At 35.4% G+C, this 19,091-nt stretch overlaps 1 protein-coding gene across 1 annotated transcript; it reads left to right on the forward strand.

The window, feature by feature from the left end:
• Positions 1-1,887: 1,887 nt before the first annotated feature.
• TRAPPC13 (trafficking protein particle complex 13) lies at positions 1,888-18,923 on the forward strand. Its single transcript, XM_009875546.1, has 11 exons — positions 1,888-1,954; positions 2,840-2,939; positions 3,533-3,617; positions 4,272-4,399; positions 4,538-4,610; positions 7,522-7,566; positions 13,136-13,269; positions 14,382-14,580; positions 17,582-17,682; positions 18,567-18,717; positions 18,819-18,923. The coding sequence occupies exons 1-11, from the start codon at positions 1,888-1,890 to the stop codon at positions 18,921-18,923; spliced, it is 1,188 nt and encodes a 395-aa protein (XP_009873848.1).
• Positions 18,924-19,091: the final 168 nt, after the last annotated feature.

The raw sequence follows: 19,091 nt of genomic DNA on the forward strand, positions 1-19,091 counted from the left end.
CAGACTGCCAGGACCTCTAGCAACTTCAGCCATCAATTCCTTCGGGACCCGTGGCTGTATCTCATCAGGTCCCATGGACTTGTGCACCTTCAGGTTCTCTAGGTGTTCCCAGACCTGATCTGCTCCTACCCTGGATGGTTCTTCACTCTCCCAGACCCAGCCAACACCCTCTGCGATTTGAGTGGTGTGCTTCACGTGGTTGCCAGTGAAGACTGAGGCAAAAAAGTTGTTCAGTATTTCAGCCTTCTCCACATCCTCTGTAACCAGGTCACCTGTATCCTTCCGGAGAGGCACCACATTCTCTCTCGTTTTTCTTTTTTCTCTTATGTAACTGTAAAATCCTTCTCTATTATTTCCAATGTCACTGGCCAGATTTGACTCGGTCAGGGCTTTAGCTTTTTTAACCTGGTCTCTGATTACACAAGCAATTTCCTTGTGATCATCCCAGGTTACCACCTTGAGTTTCTCCACAGAATTATTACAGTCATGCACAGCAACAATGTAAAGGCTGAAATCCACGCTTTCCTTTTGAACTGTTCAGAAATGCTTAGTTCATATGCATGTATGTCAGTATTTGTCTTGTTCATTTCCAGTGTTGAATCTGGTTCGCCGTTTACTCTGTTTTGTATATTTTGGAATGTCTTATTTACCTTGTGGTTCTAAGTCTTCAGAGATCACATTTTTCAGCATTTCACTGTAAGGAAGAGAATGTATTAACCTTTTTTTAATGTGATAACTGAGATGGATTTGTGTCGAGGTTAACTTGCATAGTTCTGCTGTGTGGTAGTGTAAGTTCTTGTGACCCAATATTGTCCACTGTGCTCAGGTGTATATCAAAATAATTTCACTACTTTACACTAATGGAAATAGTGAATGCTGACCAGACATACAAGATGTACAAAGTGTGATAAAGATAAAAGCACAATATGTGTGTCAGTGCAAGGGTGTTGATTAAGTTGTTGCAGTCAAAAGGTATCTTTTTATTTTAGTTTTAGTTTTCAGAAGTTATGTGGGTTTGTGTTTGTTAAGTTTTGAAGAAAAACAAATCAGCAATTTTTGCATATTCAATTCAACACCAAAGATTACAAATACTCAACTCTTTTTCATGTCAGTGCTTTCATGAGAAGCTGTATGCAAGATTAGGGCCATTGTTTTATATGAATAGGGAGGAATTCTTTTAAGAAGCAACATCTTAAATCTGTAGTACAAATAAAAGTGGGATTTTGAGTAATCTGAATTAAAGTAGCCTTTGAAAATACCACTTTCTTGAAGTAGAGGAAGATCTCAATCATAGAATGGCCTAGGTTGGAAGGGACCTTAGAGATCATTTAATCCAACCTCCCTGTCATGGGCAGGGACGCCACCTCTCGACTAGACCAGACAACACATGGGGACTGAGCAGGAATCGAACCCACGACCTAGGTGATGTCATTGTTGTCAGCACCATGCTCAATCCACTGAGCTAACTGGCCACCTTGATTTTGATTTTCTCAGTATTGATAAAATAGGTTTTTGTAAGAGTCTTCCTGAAGTTAGTGTGATGATCTTGCTGGTTTGAGTTAAAGTTTTGTGACTGAAAGAAAAAGCAGTGAAAATATAGCAGTGAAAAACATACCAGTGAAAGCAGTAGATGTCAGTGCACCGAGGGAATAAAGCAAGAATGTGCAGTGACATCACCAATACTCTTGGATCTCAGAGGAGCAGGGAAATTTTTTTATTGAAAAAGGCCAGGTGACCCAAAAAGGTGCTACCCTTTTTCAGCATAGGACTTGCTGGGTTTGGAATTATTTTGGTGGAAGGAGAGCAACACAAAATTGTACTTTGAAAAAAAAAATTAAAAAATGCTTGTTTCATTGACCTACAGTTTATTTTCTGTTTTTTGCAGTGATGAGGCTAACCAAACCTACCTTATTCACTAATATTCCAGTCACTTGTGAAGAAAGAGATTTGCCAGGTATGTCTCTTCTGCTGGCTGATTGTTGTGTATGTATTATCAGTTATAAGCAACATGAGAATCTGAGGCTTAGATGTCAGACGAGTCTTATGACCTCCCATAGATGGTAATCTGAAAGAGCAATATATTTTATGTTTGGCAATGACCTTAGAAAGAACCACGATGCACTCTACAGCTCTTGACCTACAGCTTTGAAAACCTGGTGATGATATTGCAAACAATTGACCTCAAAGTCTGAGCAATTATTGCACGAGATGGAAGGCCATTGTGAGAGAGAAATGCGTAACTGTAGAAAAGTTTGTCATTACTCCCTTCTTCATCTGGGGAAAATCCCCTGGTAATTAGAACCAACACATGAATTTTATATGGAAAATTATTTTGGAGGAGTCGCTGCTTTTGAATTGTGTTAAATACTTGGTGTACAGTCATAAACTGGAACCCCTTGGGTTGTCCCCCAGTAGTAGTTGCAGTGTAGAAGTCAAGTATGAGAAAAAAAGAAAGTAATGATTCCAGAAAAGAGGATTGTGTGGAAACACAGAGCAAGCAGCGGGGAAAGTGAGTGAGGTTGATTAGTTCTGTTATGTAGCGTGCTCTACTCGGGCAGAATTTCCCTAGAAGTTTAATGTTAATTTGAGCAATGCCTTTGAGATTGTGATCCTCAGTATGCATACTGAATGATTTGTTAGACAGAAGTACCTGAAAGTAGGTTATGATTTATAGGCAGGCCTGTAGATATGTATTTCGTTCTTTTAAAAAGTTGGTTTTAAAATAAATATGTCTGAAGTAAATTACATCTAAATAAATGATTAAGCGGCGTAACTTAAATGTAGACAAAGCTTTAGACTTAGCAAATATTTAGACACTAGCAATTTGGTATTTCTGCAGGTAATCTATTTAACCAACTCATGAAAGATGATCCTTCTACTGTAAAGGGAGCAGAAACTTTGATGCTAGGAGAAATGCTGACTTTGCCTCAAAATTTTGGGTAAGAAGGAATTATTGTAATCGCAACATGTAAGGTTTAGAATATGTTTAATTATAATGTGTTTATTACTTTTCTTTCTTTTTGAACATCATTGTTATGCAATGAGACATTCGATCATTTTAAAAATAATCTGTGGCTTGATTTGTGATGTATAAACGTATGCTGCCTGATGTTCCTTGTCTGTAGCCTCACTCTGAATGTAATAAGGACTAAAAAACAATTTAGCTATAGGTGACTTTCTAATGTAACGCACCACTATAAATGACATCTTATACTAACAGTTTACTGCAGTGATTTCTGTGGGTACTGTAACCTGTCTTCTTATTCTTCACAGATTTTTATGTAGAAGAAGATTCTGATTTGTTTATTATCTTTTGAAGTTGTTTGTGTTAGAAGGATGACATTTAGAAGCGTGGGTGTGAAAATGCCAATATACTTTTAGGGCTTGACTTGAGAAGAATTTGGGAATGCACACATGTGCATATATGGATTTTAATTAAAACTTAAAAGTGTTTCAGTAGAACGTCCTGTTTATGTTATTTCTTTTTTTTTAAAATAACTGTTACCAAGCATATTTTATTTTTTTTAAACAGGAATATATTTCTGGGAGAGACATTTTCCAGTTACATTAGTGTACACAATGATAGTAACCAAATTGTCAAGGACATACTGGTGAAGGTATGTGAAGATAAGTCTACCTACTGGAGTTTTAAAAGAATAAGACATGTTGAGTATGTTTTTTGAGAATAGCTTATATGCTTAATGTTAGTTTATAGACTTTAGGAAATACTTTTCACTTTCTCCAATAGAGAAAATACACCTGAAAGTTGGAAACAGTAAGGCAAAAAATAGAAATTATGATAGAAATATTTAAGGATTAATGTGAAAACCTAGGGTTTTATTAAAAAAAAAGATACATTAAAAAGCTTCGCCAGAGAACTGGTGCAGCAAAATTTCCACAGCTAAAAAATTTGGTTTATATTTGCTTACTCACACTTTCAGTGAGACCTTTGTAAAGCATACATTGAGTTAAATTTTCTGCTGAACAAATAATACATTGGGAATAGAAATTCCAGAAGTCATTGTGGAACTCAGTGTAGAAAGTAAGTAGATATTTTATAAGCTGCGTGTTAAAGGATGGGACCATTTATATAGATATTAGAACTTGTCTTTAGCTTTGAGAAGTATCTCATCATATTTTAGTTATATGTATAAAGCATGTAGGGTAAAAATGCTTGGTGAAACCTAGTACTTTATAATGTAAGTTACTTTTTTTTCAGATTGCTTTGGGCAGCTGCAGTTCTACTCAATGCTTTGTTTTTCTGTCCCCAGGCTGATCTTCAGACAAGTTCTCAGCGGTTGAACCTTTCAGCTTCTAGTGCTGCAGTGGCAGAACTTAAACCTGACTGTTGCATTGATGATGTGATCCATCACGAAGTAAAGGAGATAGGAACACACATGTAAGGACTTAAATTTTTCTGTGATTAAATGAGCCTAAATGAAATTACAGCACATGAATGCTATTCTGTTGCTGCTTTGATATAGGCACAAAACTCAAAGCAATTAAAAATAATTTTTAACAAAATTGTTTCTTCCAGCTTAGTTTGTGCAGTAAGCTACACTACACAGACAGGAGAGAAGATGTACTTCAGGAAGTTCTTCAAATTTCAGGTATTCCACGAAGTATTCTACTCTACTTTTAATAAGTGCGTGAATCTGAAAAGCTCAGACACTTCAGAAGCATTTTTACGTACTAAAGTCTGACTTTTAAAACTGAACCAATAAAAAACATCACTTCAAAGTTCACATGAACTGATGGTTTTTAGTCAACATTGAGTTTAACATTTCAGAAATAATAAATATTACATCTTATAGTTTTTATTCATTTCTTGAGAAGGAAAAATCTACTCAAAACTCCTTTTTATAGCAGCTGGCTTTATGAATCATTTTAAAGAGAACAAATATTTTTCGTTCTGACTTTGACACATCTAACCTTTGAGTTCAGATTGTAGAAATTCTGATTTTTATTTTAACATGTGTAACCTTTTTAAACTTAGAACTTAATGGTTTGGTTTTTTAAAGAAAATTAAGCCAAGAAGTCTAATCTGTTAGATCTGACTAGTATCCACAGAAGTAATTGATAGAACTGAAACCTTTTGTTCCACTGCACGTACTTCAAGACATGAGATTATAGTAGCTGACAAAATCAGGACATTACTGTTATCTGTGGACTGGTTCTGGCAGGAAAGCGTATTTCAGCTGTGCATTTAATGGATGTTTACTTTTTTAAGAAATGTGCTCAGATTTGCATAGTTGTAGGCTCTTTCCCATAGAATAGAGGATTAGGTGACATGCTTTACTGAATACTTTTTCAGGTACTCTCACAGAGTGTGTGGCAATACAGGAACATTATGTAATTGAGACCTGTATCTTTTGCAAGTTGCAGGTGATGTCATTTTGTATCTCTTTCTAGTATTCTATCTAGATACTTCAGAAAAAAAACATTTCAGTCTTTAAAAGGCTAAATTACCATATGCTTCAGGCAGAGAATGCCTGAGTTATGTTAGTACTTATGGGCCTTGAAAAGGCAGATACTGATTAGTCCAAGGTGTTTATAGACAATTCTAGGGAAAATCATTACATGTCAATTTTCATGTTGCACTTTCCTCCAAACTCAGAAATTCTTCAGTGTTTCTTCATCTTCATTGAAGCTGATTTTCAAATTCGTGTGTTTTGATTTGCTCTTCTTGTGAAACTGTTCTCCTTTCAATTTCTCTATTCTTGTCCCCAGAAATTCAATATTCTGTCCCTCCTTGTCTTTCTCTGGTCACTAATGTACGTATCTGCAGGCTTCCAGTTCTTCTTCTACCTTAGTTCTTGCCAGAGCCAGATGTTAATTTGTGTCCTTTAAATTTGATATGGAAACTTATTTGTTCACATTTTTCAGTGGTCTACATGCGTATTGTAATTTCTATGTTTTTAACGGAATCCAACACAGGCAGCTTTAATGTCAAATAGCAAAGGCAAGATGTCTGACAAATTTGAAGCTCTCCCTTCAAAGAGGGAAGCATAAGAGCTGCTCGAAAAGTACAAGTACACTTTAACACCATTCTTTAAATACACTCTGATTCATTATGAGAAAAACACTTAACTGAGCAGTTTTGGTTGCAATTTCTAAAATTTGACATGAAGACACCATCTAGAAAATATGAGAACAAACTAAAAAGAAATGTTACAGCACACTGAACAATGTCTTAATGGAATTGATGGCTGCTAGTGATTGAGGTGCCATCAGCTATTTTATAACAAAAAAAAATCTCTTTAACAGATGTCAACGCTTTCAGTTATGTTTTCTAGGATCTTTTAAGTTGAACTGGTGTTACAGTTTTTAAACTTTCTTTTTCAACCATTATATGCAGATTGATACTACAGTAGTGCCTTTTTGTTCCAAAGCTGATATGAGTAATTAACAACATTATGTTTATGTGGTGAAAGAATTATTCTTTCTAGTGTTTGATTGTTCTTTTTTTTAGGGAGGAGAGTTGTGAACCTCACAATAATTACTTGATTTTTACTGGAGTGACATTTGAAATTTACTGGAATGAATTGATAGACTTTCCTTACCAGAAAGAGACAGAAAACATGAGCAGTTAGGGAAATTAATAAGAAGCCTGCTGAAGTAAAATATTTGGTGGGAAAAACACTCAACCAACAAACACCTGAATTAATATTTTGACTTTTTTTTATTAGGGAGAGATAGTTATAATTACTTGAAAGATTTAAACATTATCAGTGTTATAACACAAAAATCTCTGTGAAGACTACTTTTAAATCTTGATTTCTTCAGGGCTAAAAAATTTGTTCATAACTTGGAACTCCAGGGGTCTCTCAGGCTGCAGTAAACTTAAATGTAAACAAAATGTATTTGGGTGTGTTAACTGTAGTGGCTTTAGGCAGAAAATTTAAGCACTGAAGAAACAATACTTTATTATCACTTTTTATACCATCAAATTGTTTTTCTAATTTGACCTCATACAGTTAGAATTATCTATTGGCTTTTTATTTCTTGTAGCAGTTGCATTTTCAGGAAGTGAAGCCTAGTAATGGTTTGTTGCTTAAGCTAATCACATGAATAGTTCTCAATTTCATTTATTTTTAGAAAAGCCTTCAACAACTTTTCTTGCAGAACACTAAAGGACTTGTAAATATTACATGGTTCTTGCTGGCTCTTAAAAGCAATTGCAGACCACTTCCGAATGCCAAATGTGTGTAAGGTTATTTTAAAGACGTAGATCTACTTAGTGCACTGGATTGGTCTGGTTTCCTAAGAGGCCAGTGCTTCTCTGGACAAGTATTTGTTTTCAGTCTGAGAAACCTACTTAGTGGCAAACCAGTCAAGTATGCAAATAAGAAGCAGTGAGTGTATACTCTGAATTTTGAGGTTTTAGCTGAGTTGATTGTATCATATATTCCACCCGGTCTGTGTAAGAAAAAAAAATAGTAAAACTCCTAGCACTTACAGTTTATGTTGAAGTTGTCTGAGAAACCAATTGTCAATTTGTCTTTTTTCCATTTCATTCAGGTTCTTAAACCACTAGATGTAAAAACCAAATTCTACAATGCTGAGGTAAGTGAGAACTGTGTGTATTTGGTTTTTTTTTTGGTGTACTGGGTTTACTTGTTCACATAGAGCTTCTTTGTCCATGTTTTTGGGAAAGATAATCAGTTCTAAAGGGAAAAATACAGATGATGCAATTTATATAGTTTAGTATAAAAGTAGATATGCTTTTGATTAAAGGGGAAGAGAGATGGTAACTAAGGCAGACATGTCAGGACCTTAATGTAATTGACTGACAATTCTGCCTATTTTCTGCTTTCCCATGGGCTCAAATACTTTCAGTTATTGCTTGTGTATTTAGGCTGATAGAGTACTGTGAGGGAGATTAATTGTTCATGAAGCAGATAATAATTCAGCAGATTGGGAAGATCTAAATTATTGAAGAGAGGGGTCATATTTACATTGAAGAAATTTAAATTTTCTACCTCTGTTCAGTGATTTAATTTTTAGGTTTGTGGCAGTTATACACAGTGCTTCAGAACCAATGACCTTATACATGCCTTTTATATTTATCTAAACATATTTAGGTATCCATCTTTGGCTGTATATGGGAAAAAATTTTAACTGAAGCTTGACAACAAGTATTAGAAACTCTCACAGAGTACATAGAGCATTCTTTTTATTTGTAGACATTCTCTGTGGGTATATGTATTCTATAGGTCTGATGCAGGGTATCAACTTCCACAATATCTCATTATGTAGGAAGTTAGGACATTTGTTTCCCTCATTATCACTTAACTGTTTTGTGATAGTGAGCAAGTAGCTTAATTTTACAAGCATTTGTACGAAGTTCAGATTGATACTTGCAAAGTACTCAGACAGCTTCCATTATGAGTGTTAAACCTTTTCCATAACCCTTGAAATATGGTTAGCTATTACACTGATAGTCATTTGGTTGAAAACCTTAATTGGTATTTTGAAACAGTTTGTTTGAAATAGTTTAAAAGACGGAGTGAAGTTGTAGTGGTTTATGTTTCAGTGCATAGCAGATGGGAGAAAACAGAGCAAAGTGTCAGTAAGAGGAGAAGAAAATACGGAATTCTGGCAATTTGAAAAATAACTTAAGCCAAGTAGAAAACATTTTGCTCTCCCATCTGTTCTTAACTAGCAGATATATGTGCTATGAATTTGCATGCAGAAAAGCAGAGAGTCTCGAAATCTATTGTTATAATTACTTATCTCCAGCACAGTCACAGCTGGGCTTCATCATGCAGCATTATGGCTACAGAGGTGTGAAAGGTATATTTCTTTCTCTTTGTAATAGCATCAATAGAAAATAAGGAAGAAATAACGGATATATGCTGTACAATTTAGGATTCCGCATGCAAAGATGTATCTTGTTCAGAGTTGTGCAGGAAGTTTTCATTACGGATTTTCTCTCTGCTGTGAATGAATAGCATGTAAATTACGAAACATTTAACATAAAACATATAATTTAAATAGAGGTAGGATAAAGCAAGGCATAGGTCATAAGCTATTTAAATATCATAGTACAGAGGAAAAGAGAAAAATATTTTCCTGAAAATATCTTGGAACATTTACATAGGCCACAGGCTTCAATCTTCAGGTTGATCTGGGTGTGGGATACCCAAGTAGGATCAGAACATAAGCACATACCACCGGTTGAATGCTTTATAGAATTGGTGTTATCTGTTAGTGCAAATGTCTAGAAATATCTCCTGCTGTGATTTAAAAACAAAAATAATCCAAAGAAACTAGGTAGTTCATCTCGAAACAAAATAAATCTCAATTTTATACATGGATTATATCGTTGGTTTGGATAAAAAATTGTGGTAGGGGATAGAAGGACGGATATCTTACTCTATCTCTGTATTTCATGCATGAATTTTGGTTTGTGCTCAAACACTTCATAATGATTGGAAATAAAAACCTCTGGGCAAACTTTCTACATAGGTCAAAAGTATTCTTCTCTTACAGAGAAGAATAAATTGTTTTAATGACTGACCTTGATAATGGATTTAATAAACTCCATTCCTCAATTAGCCACCAATTCCTCATGGATCTATGGGTTTGGGTTTTTCCCTCCCTGAAAAGGCTGCTTTGATGCCTTTTGTTTTTCATGTTCAGGAATTTATGCAACCCACGTTACCATAGTAACTTTTATAAGATTTTGGATTATGCTAACTGAGCAATTTTCATTTGCCTAGCAAATGGATAAAGCACCATTTATATTTAATTTCTGAAAATATCTAGAGTGCTGTTCTGTGTTGTGACCACAGCAGTCAAATAAAATCAAAATCCTAGAAATAAGTCTTTGGTTAGATGTTGTATGTGTGGCTACATTGCTATGAAAGCACCAAGACTGTCATCCTGAACATTATGGAAGACTGGTATTCTTGGGAGCAGGGGAGGAAAAAATATTGCTATGTGTTAGTAGTTGATTAAAAGTTTATAAATGTTGACTAACCAGTTAAATTGTTGCCATTAATATTGCAGATGTGATGTTATCTATTCTTAAAGTCTGTCACTAATATTGTTTTCTACTAGAAATTATGATCCATAATTTCATTTTTTTCTAAGGCAAGGAATGATGCTGAACCTTAATTTTCTTGCTTGTTGCTCATATAGCAGTAGCATCCCAATCAAGTTGATCACTGCAACTCATATGTAGAACACATGCACTGTCGCCTTAACCTGCTGCAATCCTGAGATTGAATTACCTGCCTGTGTCTGTAGAAAGTCACTCACTGACTTTGCTGTGCCTTGGAAAAGGCTCTGTAAAAGGTTCTGTTCCTGCAAACATGCACCAGGAGACAAAAATGTAGACGCTTAAGAAAACAAAGTTTGCAATTCAAGTTGGATTTTTGGAATGATGGCTATTCAAATGAGAGTTTATCCTGATTATGTTATGCCAGTTTTTTTTTCTAAGCTGCAGTATTGTAGCTTTGCTAGAACACATTGCCACGTTGTTTTTGTGACCTTATATATGTGGATACTTAAAATTAACTGTATAACAAGGACTGTTTTTCCATTTCATGTACAACCCATTGCATGGATTTAAATTCAGGACAAACTAAAAACTAACTCTTTTTTTTTGGGTCAGTTTGTTCTACCATATCTTATCTGTGACTTGTGTGCCTTAGGCTCTACTTTGGATTGGTTCTGAAGCAAAGCTAGTAAAACATGTAACCATACTAGCTATAACTTATTAGAAATATAGTTGTCATCTTTGTTTGCATCCATTTTTATTTACGTTTCTGTCTTACTAATGCTATCTTGTTTAGATGGTGCAAAAAAAATGCAGAAATGCATTTTGTTTGAAATTTAGCCTTCTTTTTCTTTAACATTTAACCCTAATTTCTCTAATGTGTTCTTTTTTTATTTTCCCATTAGAGTGACCTCAGTTCTGTGGTAATTTTTATTTATTTTTTTATAAATATGTATGCTTTTTTAATTGCGTACCTGTCTCTGTGCTTGTTATTGACATTCTTTTAAAAATATAATGGAAAAGCAATGTTTGTTCTGCGTATCATGAACTGATGTTTTCCCATCTCTATATGTGCAGCTAATCATTTAAATGGTTAGCTCTTTCTTTAATACCCATTGTTGAAACTCGAAGTTGATTATAACGGACGCTTGCTTGTGAGGAATTCCTATAAAACACCTCACCAAAATTTGACCAGGTTCATTATTTGAACATGGGAGTTAATCCCTTCTAAAATTTTCCTGCTTTTGACCCAGAGAAATGTAGGGTTTACTACAGCACTGCTTGTGTAAGCTCTGACAGAACTTTTCCTGTCTGCTTGGTGGAGACAGTGGGTTTGAGGAGAGAGCAGCAGCTGGATGTTCTTCCTTCCTTTCACTAGCTGGAACTGCACTTTCCAACTTCTAACTGCATGTCACATTTGATGAATTAATATGATACTTGTGCAGTCTGATTTCACTTTAAGGTGTGCCTTGTATTGGAATAAAGTGCGTTCCTCTGAAGTACCTAAGGACTTTTTTCAAACCGTGTGATATTAAACCAGCTTAGGAATAACACAAAACTAACTTGCTTTTTCATTATTCTGCTTGGTTTTTCTTTTCCCTTTCAAATTAGCTTTTTCTGAATTTCTGCCTATGGTTGCTGCACTGAAAACTACTAAAATGTGGGTAAAGTGACACTTTGAGCAATGGATTTATGGGATATAAATTTAAGTGACAGTCAGGTGGTAGTAGTAATGATTACTGAGATCCATGTTTTAGCTGGGGTTATTTCCAGCTCCTTCTGCAAGGATGAGGCCTGTCTGTAACCCATGGAGCTTGCACAGTTTTCATTACTATATATATACTATCATCTGGTTTAACATGTTTATAAAGCACAACAGATAGTTCCCGTACCATTCTGTATTTCTCATTCTAACACGATGCCTTTTGAGACTAAAAATACTTTGATTATTTGTCCTACTTTTGTAATTTACAGGCAGGACTCCATTTGTATAATGAAGTAATTTATTTACGTTGATTAAAAAGAAACTGTAAGCTTCCTTCCACCTTCCAAAAAACCCCTCTATTTTGCATTTATTTATCATAAGAAAATACCTAAATTGTTTCATACTTAATTTATAGAATAGAATATTTCAGCTGGAAGGGACCTGCAACAATTATCTAATCCAACTGCCTGAATCAATAACTCTCTTGCAAATGCAGATTTTGTACCATGACCAGCCCCTTTTTTCTTCTTTAATTGGCACACTTTTAGTTTTGTTTTTCACTTCTCCAGGTGCTCATATCTCTAGTAGACTGACCATTCTGTAATTATTCTATTCTGATACTTCAGAGCAGCAAAGTGACTTCACTGGTCTGCGATTCCACAGATGCAGTGAGGCAAAACTACCTTTAATTCCATGATTTTTGAGCTTCTAAAGTTTAGCAGTTTGTAGCTTTCATTTATGTACTGGAATTGGTCCATATATACCATCCTCAGACATGAGCTTCTTTAACAGACATGTTTTATAGGATGTTTTGAAGGTGGAGCACCAGTTAAATTGTCAGATGCATATAATATTGGTAACCATTGGCATGATGCAGCTGAGTGAGAGAGGAGGCTTTTTTTTGCTTTCTAGCCAGTACATCCATGGTTAATAGTAATAGTAAAATCTCAGAGCATGCGTATGAACTATTTTACTTCAGTTAAAGAAAAACACACACTCTTATTTTAATTTTTTCATACAGCTTGATGCACTAGTAATCTGGCATGGCATGTCGTTGTGCACTGAGATTCCTTGCCATTTATTCTATTTTTTTTTCTTTTTTAGTAATTTGAATTAAGTTAACTTGAGTTGCTGTTGAGTTGATGGAAATCTTGGGAAGCAGCAATCTGATGTATTACAAATAAGCAATAGCTAGAGCATAGCAAAAGTATCCCACATCCATTGTCTGGCAAAATACTTGTTGACTAACACTTTTGCTCCTATTGTTACTGGGATTAAGGTGTTTTCTTGCATTAATTAATTTGATTTGCAGGCATGAACTAAACACATGTGACTTTAATTTTTTTTTTAACAATAGGACTGTTTACTCTTTTTAATAACACTAACCACATTTTTATAAACATGCACTTTTGTTTTTTTTCCAGACAGATGAAGTGTTTCTGGAAGCTCAGATTCAGAATATCACTACCTCTCCAATGTTTATGGAGAAGGTTTCTTTAGAGCCGTCTATGATGTACAATGTTGCAGAACTGAATACTATTGACACAGCAGGGGAAAGGTATGTTCAGATTCAGGATACTTGACTTTGAAACTTTGTATTATGTTTTCCTGAGATATGAACATTACAGTAGTGAGTTGTCTGTAATGGGATTGTACTTCTTGATTAAAAAGATCAAATTCCTGTTATGTATTCAGCTGGGAAAGCTGTTAGAGTTTTCTTTTTACAGAAACTATTCTCAAAACTTTGTAATTCTACGTAGTAGAGAAATCTGGAGCTTAATCCTCAAATAACTTAACATGGATGACATGGTAACATGAAACAGTATGTCCATATAAAATTTAGCCCATGTCTGGTCTGACTTGATCTGTCTATAGATATTTAGCATTACAGCACCCATGTGACTTGTCCTTGCTTCCTACTCATAAACTGGTGGTAGCTGTTTTCAGTTCTTACCAAGAAGCAAGGTGGCAGTCAAGGTGGCTCAGAGGAATGCCCTTGTAATGCTCTTAGAATACAAAAATTTATCATCCTGATATGAATTAAATGTCATTTAGTGTCAGTTAGTAAAACACCAAATATCTGAAGAATTGTCTGCTGTATTCAGCAAACTGTTGTGGATACAAAAGGTTGTGATGTTTGGGTAGAAGTTAGCTTTGGCTGTTTGTGCTTTGCAGTTATGTGGGGTTTTGGAGGAGGTGATGTTTGGGTACTTCAAAGGCTGACAGGAAATTCTGTCGTCTCCTTGCCTGTTGAAGGTTTCACCTGCAGCAGAGTGGAGCATTGTTCTTAAAAAGTGTTTGCATCCACTCTAATCATTCTTGTCCTGAATGGGAATCTTGGGCTCATGACACTGAGATTTACTGGGAAGGAACCAAGCAGCAGATTATTGTTTAAAATCTAATATGCCAGATAATTTATTATGACTTAGCAAAGTATATTTCCACCTTAGTTCTCTCTGGTTCAGATGAATCTGGTTTGGTCCTTGTTGCTACATAAATTCTAGAAGTTTTCTGTTATGAAAACACCAAAAATATACTATGTGTTTTGACATGAATAAAATAGACACATAGAGTAAGACGGGTAGAGGATGGGAGAAAAAAGGTTGCGTTCTTAAATCTTCTTAAAAATAACTGTTTAAATTAAGACCCAGTGGTTTTTATTTCTTTTAGTGAGTCTACTTTTGGCTCAAGGACTTATTTACAACCTATGGATACACGTCAGTACTTGTATTGCTTAAAACCAAAGCAAGAATTTGCAGAGAAAGCTGGAGTAATTAAAGGTGTAACAGTGATTGGGAAACTAGACATTGTATGGAAAACTAATCTGGGTGAACGAGGAAGGCTGCAAACTAGCCAGCTCCAAAGAATGGTAAGTTTAACTTAAGCATCAATTTTTTTGATTTTTAAGGCAACTTAATGAACAATCATTATTAAAGGAAAAGTTAAAAGCTGCATTCTGGACCTATTCTGACTTCACATTTCTTTATGTATCTGAGAAAGTTATTTAATACTTTCAGTGAAGTCTGGAAAAAGAACACTTTTCCAAGAGACTGTAGCTGACAAAAACATTCTTGTTCTTTTTGGCTGTGTGAATGGCAGCATTTTTTGTTTTCTTGAGACTATGTTTTCTGGCACATAACATGCCTCTTTCTTTTTTTCACAGCACTGAACAACATAACTTAATATACTGTGCAGTTGAATTTTCATCATCAAGTAACCTGTGTAGCAAAATACATTGGTTAGATTAAAATGAACTTCATGGATGCCACTTGGAAACAAATTGAAAGGCACTGAAAAAGAATTCTGTTAACTATGCCATACTTCTGTTAGGTGTGCAAAAGTCACCGAAGTCTGCTCCCTAATTCATAGAGACATTTTAGCTTCAAGTAAAAATTTTTATGCATAGCATAATAGTATTTATCTTTCATTTCTACAGTTTTGATTGAACCTATTCTATTTTGGTTGATTTAGAAATCGTTCATGAATTTTATGTTGTAATTCCTGGCTTGCTTAAGTCAGCTGCACAGCCTGTTGACTCCAATGCCTAAATCTGACACACATCTTTTGAATTAAGGATGGTGTAATACAGAAGCAAAAAAGCTCTTGACAATTGAACCCTAGTCTTACTTTATAAAGCTTGTAATTGGGTTTCTGCCTCTGTCTCGTTGTCCCCATCTTCCAGTAATTCAAGCAATTCTTTAGGGAAATCACTTTGGCTTAGAACTAGGCAAGCAAACTTGGATCCTGGTCACTAGGTGTTACCTGTATATTCCTATCAAAGAAGAAACTGCCCTTTTTTCTAAAGTTGGTTACTCCTGTTAGTTTGAAACTTGATGCTTGGGTTTTTTGCTAATAAACTGTCTCATTCTCAGCTGACCTTTCCTATAATTTCTTTTTAAAGGCATTTTTTTCCCCTCCCTAAATCACTGTTCTCTCACTCTTCACCCCTTCTTGCTGAACCTTTGAGCATTGCACTTGATGAACACACCTCTACACTCCAGGACTAGTTTTAGTCATCCATCATTGTTCTGTGTTAGTGATAAACAAGAAACATGACATGTGCTTTGAGTAACATCTGCCTTTGGAAAAGCAGGAAACATGTTTTGATTTTTCCCCTTTGAGTTGCTATGCAACTCCCTCTTGTTCTCTCCTCATCTTTCAAGTGCTATCAGATTATTTCATTTCTAGGCTTCTTTTACCTTCCATAATTTTCCTCCTAATTAATTTTTTAGCTGTATAACATTGTTTCCCCCACAGGCCCAGAATTTTACCTGTACCATGCCCCTGTGTCATTATTTTGGTTCAGATCAGTAGTGCACTTTTGAAACAAGTATCCAGGATCACCCCCACATACCATAATTTGGGTGGGTTTTGTGGTCTTGGAATACACAACTATGTTCTTTTTGTTGACATTAAATCAGAGATCCATGTACACAGTATACCAAGAAGCTCCACCTCTTCATGGGAATTCAATCCAGGACTAGACTAGAATGAGTCCTTAGTTAAAGAACATAATTCTTGAGTAACACATGCAAGGAATTTTCTGATTGATTCCATACTCTGAGCAATTTTCTCATTTCTGCATGAAAACTACATTCCTCCTTTTGGTGTTACTTTAAGGTCTTTACCTCTAGTCATCACTTCTTGCAGGTATCTCATTGTTAAGACCCAAAACTACATGCTGGTTTAGGCCTTCTCATCTGCTCTGATCCTGTCTAGATTTCGTCAATTGCTGATAAATTTATTCCACAAAATACTGCTTTTATTGTTTTTTCTTAATATATCTCTCTTAGAAGAGTCTAATGTTGTGGCAAACTACCTGTTGTTTGGGGAACTGGGTATAATTTTTCCAGTAGATTCCTTGCTGTCTACCTAACACAGCTGAAAATGTGCTTTTTTCCCAGTGCTGGATAATTACTTCTCTTTCTTGAAAGGTTCCAAACTTGTGTTGCTCAACTGGTCTCCAGTTGTTTGACATCCTTTTGCTCATTCTAATATGCAATTTAATTCTCTTTCTAAAATGACATCTATCTTCAGTCTGTAATGGACTGTATATGACTAAACTGTTTTCCCAACCTTGTCAGACACTGGCTTTCTGGATCTCTTGGGGAATATCTTTGAAGCTGTCAGTGTAACTTTTACTAGAGCATCTTTCCATCAGCAGATTAGAACATGTCACAACTAAGCCTTTTCAGGCAGGACAGGTTTTTCCATTGTTTCTTCCTTATGATCTACCATTTGTGGGCCCTGAAAGTCTAAAGCTTTTTAACTGCGGGTTACCATCTTGAATCAGCCCTGGTTGCTAGTAGCTGCGATATCTATCATAGGTTTGTGAGTGGACCATATGAAATGTGTTCTTGACAGAATTGGAGAGTTGACAAGTGTTCATATCACGTGCCTTTTTAAGTGCTGGCAATTAATTTTTTTTTGGCAGAGCCTTGGAGGACTGAAATGGTAAGGAGAAAGAAAAATCTCAATTAGGATGTTGAATAGTGGTGGGTTTACGCAGGAAAAATGTACTTAGGTTGTCCACAGTACATCTGTTACCTGCCTAACAGAGAGGTCTTAGAATAAAGCCGACCTTCTAAGGAACTGTATGTGGGTATTTAAACTTCAGGGATGTGAACTATCTGACAGACTTGGTAATAAAGATCATCCTTACCCAAGGAATTGTTAAAGCTATCAAGAAGGTGGTCATTGGTAGTAGAACACTGCTGTGATTTGGGCACAAATCAGGAGGATGAAATGTCTATCTTCTTTCTTCAAATTCCTCTTATTCCAAGCTTGTTACAGTAAACAAAAATGTGAGTAGTAAAAACTTCAGTTTTAATATGCAGCATCTGAGAATATATATTCTTGTACTTTTTCAGGCTCCTGGTTATGGCGATGTAAGGCTTTCTTTGGAGACAATACCAGACACTGTAAATTTGGAAGAACCTTTTGATATTACATGTAAAATAACAAATTGCAGGTAACGATGTCATGTGATTCTTGTGCTTGTGCCTGAGAGGATGTGTTGTGGCTGTCTTGTTTCATTTTTCAGTCCTTTCTCCTGAAACAACTCAAACTAGGCCTTTACTATGAATTGTAGCAACATGAAACTACTTGAAGCACATCTTTTGGATTACAATGATTTTTAAAAAACCCAAAGAAATAAAAACTTTCCCTGTGATCCATTAACAGTATTTGAACCAGGGGCTTGCCAAAAATCTGTGGAGTGGAATTCCATGGAACTGGCTGAAACATAATTTAAGACCATACTTAAATCATCTTAGTTGTTCTTGGTTTATCTAGTAACAAAATTAAAGCATATATGGGCTATTTTAACTACAAAAAAATTTATCGGAATAGATGATGCCATTTGAATCTGGTCTGATTTTACTGCTAGTTCTGCACAACTGCTAGAATTCCTTCTAAATATTGCCACCATAGTCTTTTGTATGTCTTTCATGTTTTGACTTGTCTTTACAGTAGCATCTATGGTAGCCCTTTATAAAAGGGTTGCAAGAAATAAAGTAATTCTAAATTCTAAATTTCTAAAAGTTGAAACCAGGGACTGAAGCATGCATCTGCTCTGCAGATACTTGTTAAAATCTTGTTCCCTATCCAAAAAGCGTGCAGCATTATGCTGTCCAGCACTGCTAAGCCCATTACAGGACACTTGTGTCAGACAGAGATAGATGCAACTGAATAACTGCATATCACAGTAAATCTTGCTTGCTGCCTTGTAATTGTTTATAAATGCTTGATTAATAATAACCTGAATAATAAAGTAATCAAGCTTTTACATGTCTGCAGTCCATAAATGCTTAACAAAAGCCTATGGGTTTATTCTTGTTTTTCAATTTCCTCTAGCAGTGAAAGGACTATGGATCTGGTTTTAGAAATGTGCAATACTAACTCCATCCACTGGTGTGGAGTTTCAGGAAGGCAACTTGGAAAGCTGCATCCAAGTTCATCCCTTCATCTTGCACTTACATTGTTGTCTTCAGTGCAGGGATTGCAAGTAAGTCTTTATAGAATACTTTTCTTTTTAAATAGCTGTTTTATAAGCTTAGTAATTCTTTCTTTCTGATAACAACTCTTATAAATATTTTCCTTTTCTAGAGCGTCTCTGGCTTAAGACTTACAGACACGTTTTTGAAGAGAACGTATGAATATGACGATATTGCACAAGTCTGTGTGGTTTGTTCAGAAGTTAAACAAAGCTGAAGAAAAATTGCGCATTCCTCCTGGGCTTTTTTTTTTTTTTTGACCAACTTCTCGATGTTTTTGCAGCCCAATCATTAAAATGTGTACAAATAAACCACTTCACAATATATCTATAAATGTAACTATGCTCATTTAATTTCTCAGCATTTCTGGAATGTTTTAAAGTCT

Source organism: Apaloderma vittatum, unplaced genomic scaffold (assembly GCF_000703405.1).
Source record: "Apaloderma vittatum isolate BGI_N311 unplaced genomic scaffold, ASM70340v1 scaffold12838, whole genome shotgun sequence".
In the NCBI taxonomy this organism is placed as follows: Eukaryota; Metazoa; Chordata; class Aves; order Trogoniformes; family Trogonidae; genus Apaloderma; species Apaloderma vittatum.

What these genes read in the sequence shown, in the direction of transcription:
- TRAPPC13 (XM_009875546.1), top strand. Translation starts at nt 1,888, where the DNA reads ATGAGGCTAACCAAACCTACCTTATTCACTAATATTCCAGTCACTTGT. An exon ending in ACTTTGCCTCAAAATTTTGG is followed by an intron (nt 2,940 to 3,532) that starts GTAAGAAGGAAT and finishes TTTTTTAAACAG; the next exon opens with GAATATATTTCTGGGAGAGA. An exon ending in TGTAAAATAACAAATTGCAG is followed by an intron (nt 17,683 to 18,566) that starts GTAACGATGTCA and finishes AATTTCCTCTAG; the next exon opens with CAGTGAAAGGACTATGGATC.